Genomic DNA, 13197 nt, shown 5'->3' with positions numbered 1-13197 from the left:
AATATATTAGGTGTATAATATAATGACTTGATATATGCATCTATTGCAAAATGATTACCCCAATGAATTTCGTTATATCCATCACTGCACAGTGACATTTTTTTTTCTTGTGATGCGAACTTTCAAGATTACTCTCAGCAACTTTCAAAAATACAACACAGTGTTGTTGGCTTGCTTTTCTATTCTTGCATCAAAACTACCTTTTTAAAAAAGACAGTTTTTATAGAGCAGTTTCAGATTCACAGCAAAATTGACAGGAAGACACAAAGTTTTCCAATATACCCTCTGCACCCGCACATGAATATATTCTCTTGTCCTCAAGATTCCCCATCAGAGTGGTACATGTGTTACAACTGATGACCCTGCTTTGACACATCATAATCTCTGCTTTCCTGATGGCTCAGTGGGTAAAGAATCCTCCTGCCATGCAGGAGATACAGGAGATGCGAGTTTGATCCTTGGCTTGGAAAGATCACCTGGAGGAGGAAATGGCAACCCACTCCAGTATTCTTGCCTGGAGAATCCCTTGGTCAGAGGAGCCTGGTGGGCTACAGTCTGTGGGGTCACAAAGAGTTAAACACAACTGAGCGACTGAGCATGCATGCAATTACCTGAAGTCTACAGTTTATCTAGGGTTCACACTTGGTGGTGTACATTGTATGCATTTGGACAAATATATAATGACACATAGCCATCATTATAGTATCATACAAAGTATTTTCATTGCCCTAAAAATCCTCTGTCCTCTGCCTATTCATTCTTCTCCCAATCCCTGACAACCATTATTCTTTTTACTGGCTCTGTAGTTGCCTTTTCCAGTATGTCATATGGTTGAAATCATATAGTGTGTAGCTTTTTCAGATCTTCTTTCACTTAGTCATATGCATTTAAGGCTCCTCCATGTCTTTTCATGTCTAGATAGCTCATTTTTTACTTACATTTCATAATAGTCCACTGTCCAGATGGACCACAGTTTATTTATTTCTTCATCTACTGAAGGACATCTTGGTTGCTTCTACATTTTGTCTGTTATGAGTAAATGGCTATAAACATCCATTTACAAGTTTTAAAAAATATTTGTTTATTTAGTTGGCTACAATGGGTCTTAGTTGCAGCATGCAGAATCTTCTTTGCTGCATGTAGGATCTTTAGTTGCAGCATGTGGAATCTAGTTCCCTGACTAGGGATTGAACCCAATCCCCCTGTATTGGGAGCATGGAGTCTTAGCCACTGGACCACTAGAGAAGTCCCCATTCCTATTTTTCTAAAAGCGTTTATCAAATACCTTTTCTGCATAAATTACGAAAACAACCTGGGTATATGGCCAGCCATGCTGCTAGGAAGTAGAAATTCAAAACATGCTTTTTTTTTCAGACCACTGGGACCTTGTTAAACTCAACTATGTATACATAGCAGGCTCTGATGAACAGATAAAGGCCATGGGACCTTTAGGAATATTAGAAGGAAAAGTCTGACAACGCCCACCCCAAATCAAAAAAACCATTTACTTACTGTTTATTATGTGCCAAGTCTTCTAATAACTCTATAGGATAAGTACCATTAATATCCCCAATTTACAAATGAGGGAACTGAGATAGCAGGTGATTCAGTAACTTATTTGAGATCACACAGCCAGTGAGTGATGGATATGGGAGTAGACCTCAGGCAGCCTGGCTCCAGAGCCCAGTCTCTTGACATTATACTTTGTCCTGTCACAAAGTCAGTATGAATGATGGTTGAGAGACCTCAGGCAGGTTTGTATATTAAAAAACAGTATATGCTTTGTGTGTGTGTGTGTTTAGTTGCTAGGTTGTGTCTGACTCTTTGTGACCCCATGGACTGTAGCCCACCAGGTTCCTCTGTCCATGGGATTCTTCAGGCAAGAATACTGGAGTGGGTTGCCATTTCCTCCTCCAGGGGATCTTCTCAACCCAGAGATGGAACCCAGGTCTCCTGCATGGCAGGTGGATTCTTTACCACAGACTCACCTGGGAAGCCCTAGATATGCTTTAGAAATGCACATAAAATAGTCTGAATCCAGTGGCATGTTTCAGTTGTTCTATTGTCCTTGTTTGAAGATCAGCTCTACCACTGAATCAGTGTCGTGGATTCTTAGCCTGGTGATTGTTCTAGGGACCCTTCCATCTGATGAAAAGTGAAATTGTTAGTCACTCAGTTGTGTCTGACTCTTTGCAATCCCATGGACTGTAGCCCGCCAGGATCCTCTGTCCGTGGAATTAAGCCATTCTCTTCTCCAGGGGATCTTCCTGACCCAGGGATCAAACCTGGGTCTCCCACATTTCAGGCAGATTCTTTACCATTTGAGCCACCAGGGAAGCCCAAGTTGTGACAACCAAACATGTCTCCAAACATTGTCACATGTCCCCTGGGAGCGGATGTCACCCCTAGTTGACAACTTCTGCATTACTGTATTTAATTCTTCATAGACCTGTGAGATAATTATTTTTATTATTATTTCCATTGCATCAAGGAGTAAATGAAGTTTTCACCAAAGTTCAGTAGCTTTCTTAAAGTTACACCTAAGAGATGCTGCAAGTGGGATTCAAATCTAAGCCTTGGACTCTGAGCTTAATCATGAAACTCTGATGCCTTCCAACTACCTATCAACCTGAAGGAACTCTATACTGTTGAACTCTTGGGCCCTCAGAAAGTCTCAAAAACATCTCTTTTTTTGTGGTCTGATTCCTGCAGATACTGGGATCTGAAAAGTGGGGCTTGTATACGTATCTTCAATGGCCACCAGGGGACCATCACCTGCATGGATGTGTATAAGAACAAGCTCGCCTCTGGAGCAAAAGATTGCCAGGTAAAAGGTGAGAAAGAAATGCCTCAGACTCTCTAAGATGTTTCCCTAAGCCCATGGGTTGCCAGAAGACTTGTTTTGCTCATTTCTACAGGCAGTCGCTTATTCCTTCATCCATCTGTCTATGGATCCACTGATCCATTCACTCGATGACTATTGGTTGAATGCTAGGAGCTTAAGTGTAAGGGAAGCAGCATATGCCGTGGCCCTTTCGACGTGGCTTTCTATTTCCACAAGAGCCTCGTGGTCTCCTAATGGAGACAGATACATAAATATATCGTGGAGGGAAGAGTAAATATGAGAATGACGACAGTTGCCTTTTATTGAGTACTAACTTTGGGGCTGCGATGGGTGCTTTACATTATCTTATTTCAGTCTCATAAGCATTCTATGGCATGGATGCAGATAAGGGATCCGTGACTCAGAGAGAAAAACAATTAGCCCTGAGTCAAAATTGCTAAGTGGTTGGGTGGGGATTTGAACCCAGGGCTGTCTGGTTCTAAAACGCATACTCCAGTGAGTTTGTGGAGGGCTAAGCCACCATAGAAATAAGAGTAAAAGGGAAAGTACTGCAGGGAGGGTACTGTTTGAGTGTGGTCCTGAGGGTGAGTAGTTCTACATGCAGAGGGAGTGTGTAGGGCATTTCAAGCAGAAGGAACAGTTCAGGCAAATCCCAGAGTATGAAAGAAAATGAAGAATTGAGGGACTTTCCCTCTGCTCAGTTGGCTGAGCTGTTGTGTGTGGTGTTGGCGATCAGGCAGGTATGTTTGTTTGGGGCCAGATTATAAAGGGCCTTCTGTGTTGAAAATTGAACTTTATTCTGTAAGATGTAGGAGGCTGTAAATGCATTCTAAGCTGAGAAGTGATATGATGAAATGTGTATTTGAGAAAGACTGCTGTAGTGATATTGTGGAAGAAAGATTTGGAGAGATGGCAACTCTGTGGGGACAGTATGTCTTCAGAATATTTGAGAATAGGCAAGTGTGAAGTTATCAGATCGATCTGAGTTTCTAGGAGATGGTACATACAGAGGGCGGGGTGGTGGTGGTGGTGAGATTTCCAGAATGAGAACTGGCAGGACTTCAGCACCAACAGGAGATGAAAAGCAAGAAAGAAGGGAGAAGGGTGAGGCCAGACTTTATAACTCAGGCCATTGGGTACACAGAAGTACCACTGATGGAAATGGGACCTTGGAGGAAGAGCAAGGTAGGGGAGGGATGGAGGAGAAGATGATAGCTTGTATTTTGGACACATTGAGTGTGGCAGGCAGAAGAACAGCCAGCCAAAGATGGTCCCATCCTAATCCTGGAAACCAGTGACTGTGTCTCCTTGCATGGCAAGAAGGACTTTGAAGATGTGCTGAAGTCAGGGACCTTAAAATGGGGAGATGACCCAGGGTTATTGGTGTGGGCCCATGGGTCATCACCTGGATCCATAAAAACAGACATTTTTTATGTGTGACCAAAAGGAGACTTGACTGTGGATGAATGGTCAGAGAGATGGAACGTTGCTGGCCTTGAAGATGGAGAAAGGGGGTTGTGAGCCAAGGTGTGTGTGGGGGACCCTAGAAGGTGGAAAAGGCAAGGACATGGATTCCTCCCCCCACCCCCCTGAGACTCCCTAAAGGAGCACAGCCCTGCTGACACCTTGATTTTAGCCTTGTGAGGTTGTGCAGTGATTCTGTAAGATAATCCATTTGTCATTTTCAGGTTCTAAGCTGATAGTAATCTGTTACAGCAGCAATGGGAAGCTAATGCATTGAGTGCAGAGTTCCCGCAGATGCCCAGGGGAGGGCAAAAAATCAGTGTAGAAAAGCTTACTCACATAGTTTGGGTTAATGGTTAGAAACATGGTCTCTGGACCTAGACTCTCTGGGTTCAAATCCCAGTTCAATCTGCTCACCACCCCCGTGATCTTGAGCAGGTTACTGAACCTCTCTGGGTCTCAGTTTCCCCACCTGTACAGGAAGGAGTAATAACAGCTTTGTCCTGTGAAGATGAGTTAATGCATGGCAAGCACTTTGATTGGTCCCTGGCTCATGGCTAGTGTGGGGTGGGTGTGCACTGTGGTTAGTATTTGGTCCCGTGGTACTCATTGCATTGCCTGAAGAAGTAGGTTCTATGAGGGGCTTTAATGTTCTCATCACTGAATTTGTGATGCCTACTTTCAGTCTCTTCCTTCAAGCTCAGTTCTCCCACCACCCATGGACTCTCATATCCACCCAACATTTACGATATGAGAGATGGGGGCTCCAGCACCATCTGTGTAGAAGCAGCAGTAGATCCGCACTCAGCTGTGACAATCTCTTAGAAGTAAAATCCAAAAGTCAGATTCAGAAATACCTTAAAATGTAAATGGAGATAGACAGCTTTCTCTTCTTTGGGGGTGGGTAGGAGGTGAGGGTCAGGAGACAGCATCTGGGAGGAATCATGCCCTGAACACCTGCCATGACTTTCCTGAAATCTACTCTAGCATCTTTCAGGCTTGAGGAGGAGGCTTGCTAGAGATGAGCTGTCCACCTCTTAGACCAGGAGGCTAAGTTCCAGAGTCAGAGCCAAGGTCTATGCATTGCTGGATCTCCCAAGGGCTATGAGAGGGGAGCCCTGGGTTGCACGTACATGGACTGTGGGTGAGCCAGTGGGGGTGCTGGACCAGGTGAAGCCTTCTGGAATCTGACATGATGGGCTCGGCTGGTCTCAGCCTCTGTGATGGGGTATGGAGCCCCTTTGGCACCCTCTCCATGCACCCTCTTTTCTCTCTCCCCTTCCCTTTCAGAGTGGGATATAGAGACAGGGAAGTGCCTAAAGACCTTCAAACACAAAGACCCCATCCTGGACACCAGGATCAATGACACCTATATCGTGAGCAGCTGTGAGAAAGGCTTGGTCAAAGTGTGGCACATGGTCACGGCCCAGCTGGTAAAGGTGAGGGGTGGGGACTGGGGGGAGGGGACTGGGGGGAGGGGCTAGGGATGGGGACTGGGGAGCGGAGTGCTGCAGGTGAGAGGCTGGAGGACACTGACAGACACTGACAGACAGGTAGCTCCCCAGACCACCCTAGGGTGGTTGAGAGGCAGTCACCAAAAGAGGGTGGTCCTGAGAAAGGGAAGGGGAAGAACTCCTAAGAAGGGGCCATTCTGAGCTGGTTGAAGGTCAAGGCCCACGTGAGCCATGTTGTCATCGGTGGAGGTGGTAGAGGGTACGTTCTGACTCTGCAAGATACGTGGATTCAGCGGGGTCTTTTCACAGCAGCACAGGTAAAATACCTTTTCTTCGTCTGGAACATTTGACCCTGATTCTGGCACGGGGTCTGGGAATGAACAAACCATAGTGATCTCCTCTTGCCTCTCTTCTGAGAAGAGAATGTTGGCTGTCTAGAAAGTGATCGAATGTTCAAACACAAGAAGTGTTCTTGCCGGATAGGCAGCCCCTGTCCCTGGTGAGTGGTGCTGAGATATCTTTTGTGCTGAGAACACAGGATCACAGAAAGAAGTGGCTGCCTGGCTGGTGGGCTTTTCTCACCAGTGATGTTACCGTGGTCTAAGCAGCAGTTACTGGATATCAAGCTGCCTCTGGTCCTGGCAGGGAACTGACACATGAGCCTTGCCCTTCTGGCAGCAGAGGAAGGAAGACTGTGTCCCTCTCAAGTACTCCAGGAAGGCAGAGTACACAGACCCACTGGGTACAAGCCCTCTTCTGATCTCCTTCCTTCTTAACTGGGGAGGGAGCTCTGGAGAGCAGGCTGCCTGAACCTCATCAACCTTCTTAGAGCAGACATGGAGTGGGCTCAGGCAGACTCCCAGTGTGGTAGCCCCAGATTGGTGGAGCGTGGCTTTGGGATCCATCTCAAGAAGCCTCCAGCTCTGCTCCTTGAGGAGTCATGATTCGGGCTGAAGATGGGCTGAGAACAGAGGCATCTTTTCTTGCAGACGCTCAATGGCCACGAGGGGGCTGTGAAATGTCTATACTTCGACCAGTGGCATCTCCTGTCGGGAAGCACTGATGGCCTGGTCATGGCCTGGAGCATGGTGGGAAAGTACGAGCGGTGCCTCATGGCCTTCAAGCATCCAAAGTAGGTGCTCAGGACACCCTGGCCAGGTCCCTGCTCCTGAACCCAATTTTCCCATCAGAACCTAGAATTCACTCTTTAGATCAGTCCCTACTGCTCTCTGCTGACCCTCTCGCCTCTGCTCCTCATGCATTTCCACTTTCCTCTTCTTCCACCTGTTGCCCAATATAGTCACCCCCTCTCCTGCCCTCCTTTGCTTCTCTTAAGAAACAACAATACTGTGTGCAGATTTTGAGAAGTTACTGAAAATTTACATTTACAGCACTGTGATAAATTTTATGTTACCTACCAAACTTAAGAATATTGGCGGAGCTGTCCCTCAATGATGCCAGTTTCAGTAAACTTAAGTTCTTGGAATATTGTGGTTGTGAAAGCTTAAAATGACCCAGGTGCCGAAGGTTTAAAAATAACTAAGGGCTTAAAGAAGGCGCTCCCTTAAAGCCTGTGGGCTCAATTCTCTTCTGGGACAGCAAATGGATTTCATTTTGCATTTCCAATCCCAGTTTAGTGATGGTGCCTGCTTGGATCCAATTAAGAAGTACTCTGAGGTTATCTAAGTTTATTTGGAAAGGGCATTGTGGTCAGTTAATGGTTCTGCCATAAGCGTGGGTTTTACAGACTGCTCTATGCCACTCTTGTACTACATGAATATTGCTTCTCCCCCTGAGTGCATTGTAAGAGACGCCAGGAAGCTAAGTGCTATCCTAATTCATTGAGAGAGTAAATGGGTCTTCCAGGAGGATCTGTCAGGGATAGTTATTTAATGAAATATGATCCTAGATTTCACTGTACCCTCACAGGAACTTCTTTTTTAAAATTAATTTTTAAATTTTTTAAAAAGGTTTTAGATTGGAGTATAGTTGGTTAACAATGTTGTGATAGTTTCAGGTGTGCAGCAAAGGGACTCAGCCTTTGCTGAGAATGTACCCATTCTCCCCCAAACTAACTCCCTTCCCATCCAGGCTACCATATAACATTGAGCAGAGTTCCTTGTGCTATACAATAGGCCCTTTTTGGTTATCCACAGGAACTTCTTGAGCAGGCAGACTGGCTTTGTGGGCAGTAGAGGGGGATATGGGCCTATATGTGTATGTTCTCTATCTGGGGTGTATAACTGCATTGTTGACAGGTGGGTAGTATCAGGAAGGGCCAGTGTTCAGTGATTTAGTCAACCCTTGGGTGATTATCGATAAACCTCTCAGCATTTATCATCTGGCTTGTCCAAACTTGACCTCAAGGAGGGACTCAAACTTTGTGATGTCACATTAAAATGATAACGCTACGTTTTTAAAACCTTCCGAGCATGATTCAGTAGGATTTAATTTAGTTGTTGGAAGATAATTGTTTCCAGCAAACTCAGCAGTGTGTTCATCATTTCATCAAACCCATTCTATTAATACTTCAGCTATGAGACCTTCTTAAACCATTTCCATTTCCACTGAATGACAGCCCAACACACCATCCACGTTGGCTTTTGATGCCTTGCACACTTACAGCAAATCCATAGACAGTTGTAGCACATTTGGAGGACATGGGCAGTGTTCTCATTTGTAGGGCCCTTTCTCCCACTCATCTGTAGCAGCACTGTGTATATATAAGTGCTTGATTGTTGTTCAGTTGTTAAGTTGTGTCTCACTCTTTGCGATCCCATAGACTGCAGCAAGTCAGGTTCCCTGTCCTTCACTATTTCCCAGAGTTTGCTCAAACTCATGTCCATTGAGTTGGTGATGCCATCCAATCATCTCATCCTCTGCCAAACCCTTCTCCTCCTGCCCTCAACCTTCCCCAGCTCTAGGGTCTTTTCCAGTGACTCAGTTCTTTGCATCAGGTGGCCAAAGGACTGGAGCTTCAGTTTCAGCGTCAGTCCTTCCAATGAATATTCAGGGTTGATTTCTTTTAGGATTGACTGGTTTGATCTTGCTGGGCAGTTTGATCTCCTTGGTAGGTAGTTTAGCTGGACATAATGAAGTGTTGAGAAAGCAAATTCATGCTATTGATTTGTACAAAGAAGCCAAATTATTAATTTACTGCAAGAAATATGACTATCAAGTACACTGAACACCTTCATTCCATTTAATGTATACATTGTATATTTATGTACATTATATATTTAATACATTAAATGTATATTTATATATTATATATAACATTTTAATATATATTAAGTAAATTGAATATATATATTTACAACTTAAAAATTAAGATAATTCACATGACACAAAATTCACTGTTTCATGAGGTACAATAGAATGTTTTTTAGTATGTCCATAATGTTACGTGGCCATTCCCACTATCTAATTACTCAATATTTCTATCAGTCAGTAGTAATGTCCCTCTGTTTCATTTCTGATTTTAGTAATTTGAATTTTATCTCTTATTTTTGGGGGGCAGTCTAAGCAAAGATTTTGTAATTGTTATATCTCCTTGGTAAATTCATTCTTTTATCATTATTATGTAATGTTCTTTTTTTGTCTCTATTAACAATTTTGTCTAAAAATCTATTTTGTGTTGTATTTGTATAGATACTCTGGTGCTCCTTTGGCAAGGAGTATCTTTTTCACCCACTCTTTCACTTTCAACGTATTTGTGTCTTTGAATCTACAGTGAACCTCCTGTAGGCAGCATTTAGTTGGATCATGTTTTTAATCGTTTCTCCCAATGTCCGCCTTTTAATGGAAGAATTTAATCTATTTACATTAAGTGTAAAATGAACTTAACTCTACCATTTGGCTCTTTGTTTTTCTATAGTCTTTGTTTGTTTGTCTGTTTCATTTCTCAAGTCTTCTATTGTGGTCTTTTGGGGTGTTGAATGGATATTTAGATATTAACAGTGTATCATTTTAATTCTGTCATCATGTTTTTACTATATATTTTTGAATTACTTTATTAGTGGTTTCCCTTGGGTTGCTGCAAGCCTTTGGTTGTTTTCTAGAGTTCCAAATAGTTGATTCTGACAGTTTTTGCCAGTTTTTTCGTTGCTTTTATGGAAGGATGGAATTTTGGAGTTCCTTTGAACGCCACCATTTTCACTGACATCAGCTTCTGCAGTGGTTTTTTTTTTTTTTTTTAAATCAAGGAGGGACAAAGAAAGAGACAAGTGACATTTCTAGAGCAGAGATAAAATATAAAAGGAGACTGGATTATGCCAGAACCATGAAAACCACTGTTGTGTGAAGTATAGGCTTAGTTTTAAAAATACCTTGATTGATTTGATCCCAACAGGAATCCTCTGAAGCAGTTCCCCTTCTCATGGAAGAGAAAACTGAAGACTGAGAGGTTATTTTCTCAAGTTTATACAGTCAGTAAGAGATACGATCAGGTTTTGATCCCAGATTTTCTGATCCCAAAGTCTGTGCTTTAAATCACCAGGCTATATTGGTATATAGGCTGAACCACCAAATGTCACAGGAACCCACAAGAAGTGTAGGCTCAGCTCAGTTCAGTTCAGTTCAGTCGCTCAGTAGTGTCCGACTCTTTGCGACCCCATGAATCGCAGCATGCCAGGCCTCCCTGTCCATCACCAACTCTCAGAGTTCACTCACACTCACGTCCATCACGTCAGGGATGCCATCCAGCCATCTCATCCTCTGTCGTCCCCTTCTCCTCCTGCCCCCAATCCCCAAAGTACTGGAGTTTCAGCTTCAGCATCATTCCCTCCAAAGAAATCCCAGGGCTGATCTCCTTCAGAATGGACTGGTTGGATCTCCTTGCAGTCCAAGGGACTCTCAAGAGTCTTCTCCAGCATCGCAGTTCAAAAGCATCAGTTCTTTGGCACTCAGGTTTCTTCACAGTCCAACTCTCACATCCATATATGACCACTGGAAAAACCATAGCCTTGACTAGATGGACCTTTGTTGGCAAAGTAATGTCTCTGCTTTTCAATATGCTATCTAGGTTGGTCATAACTTTCCTTCCAAGGAATAAGCATCTTTTAATTTCATGGCTGCAGTCACCATCTGCAGTGATTTTGGACCCCAAAATATAAAGTCTGACACTGTTTCCACTGTTTCCCCATCTATTTCCCATGAAGTGATGGGACCGGATGCCATGATCTTCATTTTCTGAATGTTGAGCTTTAAGCCAACTTTTTCACTTTTCACTTTCACTTTCATCAAGAGGCTTTTTAGTTCCTCTTCACTTTCTGCCATAAGGGTGGTGTCATCTGCATATCTGATGTTATTGGTATTTCTCCTGGCAATCTTGACTCTAGCTTGTGCTTCTTCCAGCCCAGCGTTTCTCATGATGTACTCTACATATAAGTTAAATAAGCAGGGTGACAATATACAGCCTTGATGTACTCCTTTTCCTATTTGGAACCAGTCTGTTGTTCCATGTCCAATTCTAACTGTTGCTTCCTGCCCTGCATATAGGTTTCTCAAGAGGCAGGTCAGGTGGTCTGGTATTCCCATCTCTTTCAGAACTTTCCACAGTTTATTGTGATCCAGACAGTCAAAGGCTTTGGCAGAGTCAATAAAGCAGAAATAGATGTTTTTCTGGAACTCTCTTGCTTTTTCGATGATCCAGTGGATGTTGGCAATTTGATCTCTGGTTCCTCTGCCTTTTCTAAATCCAGCTTGAACACCTGGGAATTCACAGTTCACATATTGCTGAAGCCTGGCTTGGAGAATTTTGAGCATTACTTTGCTAGCGTTTGAGATGAGTGCAATTGTGCGGTAGTTTGAGCATTCTTTGGCATTGCCTTTCTTTGGGATTGGAATGAAAACTGACCTATTCCAGTCCTGTGGCCACTGCTGAGTTTTCCAAATTTGCTGGCATATTGAGTGCAGCACTTTCACAGCATCATCTTTCAGGATTTGAAATAGCTCAACTGGAATTCCATCACCTCCACTAGCTTTGTTTGTAGTGATGCTTTCTAAGGCCCACTTGACTTCACAGTCGAGGATGTCTGGCTCTAGGTGAATGATCACACCATCATGATTATCTTGATCGTGAAGATCTTTTTTGTATAGTTCTGTGTATTTTTGACACCTCTGCTTAATATCTTCTGCTTCTGTTAGGTCCATACCATTTCTGTCCTTTATCGAGCCCATCTTTGCATGAAATGTTCCCTTGGTGTCTCTAATTTTCTTGAAGAGATCTCTAGTCTTTCCCATTCTGTTGTTTTCCTCTATTTCTTTGCATTGATCACTGAGGAAGGTTTCTTATCTCTTCTTGCTATTCTTTGGAACTCTGCTTTCAGATGCTTATATCTTTCCTTTTCTCCTTTGCTTTCCACTTCTCTTCTTTCCACAGTAAGGCCTCCTCAGAAAGCCGTTTTGCTTTTTTGCATTTCTTTTCCATGGGGATGGTCTTGATCCCTGTCTCCTGTACAATGTCATGAACCTCATTCCATAGTTCATCAAGCACTCTATCTATCAGATCTAGTCCCTTAAATCTATTTCTCACTTCCACTGTATAATCATAAGGGATTTGATTTAGGTCATACCTAAATGGTCTAGTCGTTTTCCCTACTTTCTTCAATTTCAGTCTGAATTTGGCAATAAGGAGTTCATGATCTGAGCCACAGTCAGCTCCTGGTCTTGTTTTTGTTGACTGTATAGCAAGATCCAAAGAGACACACAAGGAGGAAAAGCCTTCAATCACGAGGCATCTCTCCCAGTGCTGGATTCGCCATAGGTGGACTGAGGTGCACTTAGGGCACCAATAAATTTATTGCAGTTTCATCTTGGAAAAAAATGAGAACTTTGTTGAACTTTCTTACATGTATTTTATACCTTACATTTATTATATATCTATCCATCTGTCCATCTATCCATGTATTCATCACGTGATACATCAAGCCACATTGACTTCTTTGCTGTTCTTTGAATGTCTTCTGTGTTTCAAAGTCTTTGTTATTTTTGTTTTGCTAGTTGTTGGAGCCTTGAAAAGTCTCAGTATGACTCTGGTACCTTGGTCACCTTGGAATCTGACCAAGTCCTGATGATATGTGGTGGATGTCATTCTTTTATTTGTTTTTTAACTTTTCATTTTATATTGAAGCATAAGAGTCAGACATGACTTAGCAACTAAACAACAACAAAAACACAGCTGATTAGCAATGTTGAGATGGTTTCAGGTGCACAATAGAGCAACTCAGCCATATACAGAGAATGCATATACATGTGTTCTCCCCCCAAACTCGCCTCCCACCCAGGCTGCCACATAACATTGAGCAAAGTTCCCTGTGCTACACGGTAGGTCCCTGCTGGTTATCCATTTTAAGTAGAACAGTGTGTATTTGCCCATCCCAACTCCCTATATTGGATGTCGTTGTTTTAACCTACCTCAGCAATGATCATACA

General features: G+C 43.1%; 1 protein-coding gene across 1 annotated transcript in view; it reads left to right on the top strand.

Moving 5' to 3' along the window:
• The window catches only part of FBXW10B (F-box and WD repeat domain containing 10B), a 30438-nt gene that overhangs the window by 10677 nt on the left and 6564 nt on the right, over positions 1–13197 (top strand). Inside the window, exons 8-10 of the mRNA XM_052658614.1 lie at positions 2713–2834; positions 5600–5748; positions 6753–6895. Coding sequence (XP_052514574.1) covers positions 2713–2834; positions 5600–5748; positions 6753–6895 — 414 coding nt within the window. The remainder of the gene's footprint in view (positions 1–2712; positions 2835–5599; positions 5749–6752; positions 6896–13197) is intronic.

The sequence above is a fragment of the Budorcas taxicolor genome, chromosome 19 (assembly GCF_023091745.1).
Source record: "Budorcas taxicolor isolate Tak-1 chromosome 19, Takin1.1, whole genome shotgun sequence".
In the NCBI taxonomy this organism is placed as follows: domain Eukaryota; kingdom Metazoa; phylum Chordata; class Mammalia; order Artiodactyla; family Bovidae; genus Budorcas; species Budorcas taxicolor.
This window is presented reverse-complemented; position numbering and strand designations above follow the sequence as displayed.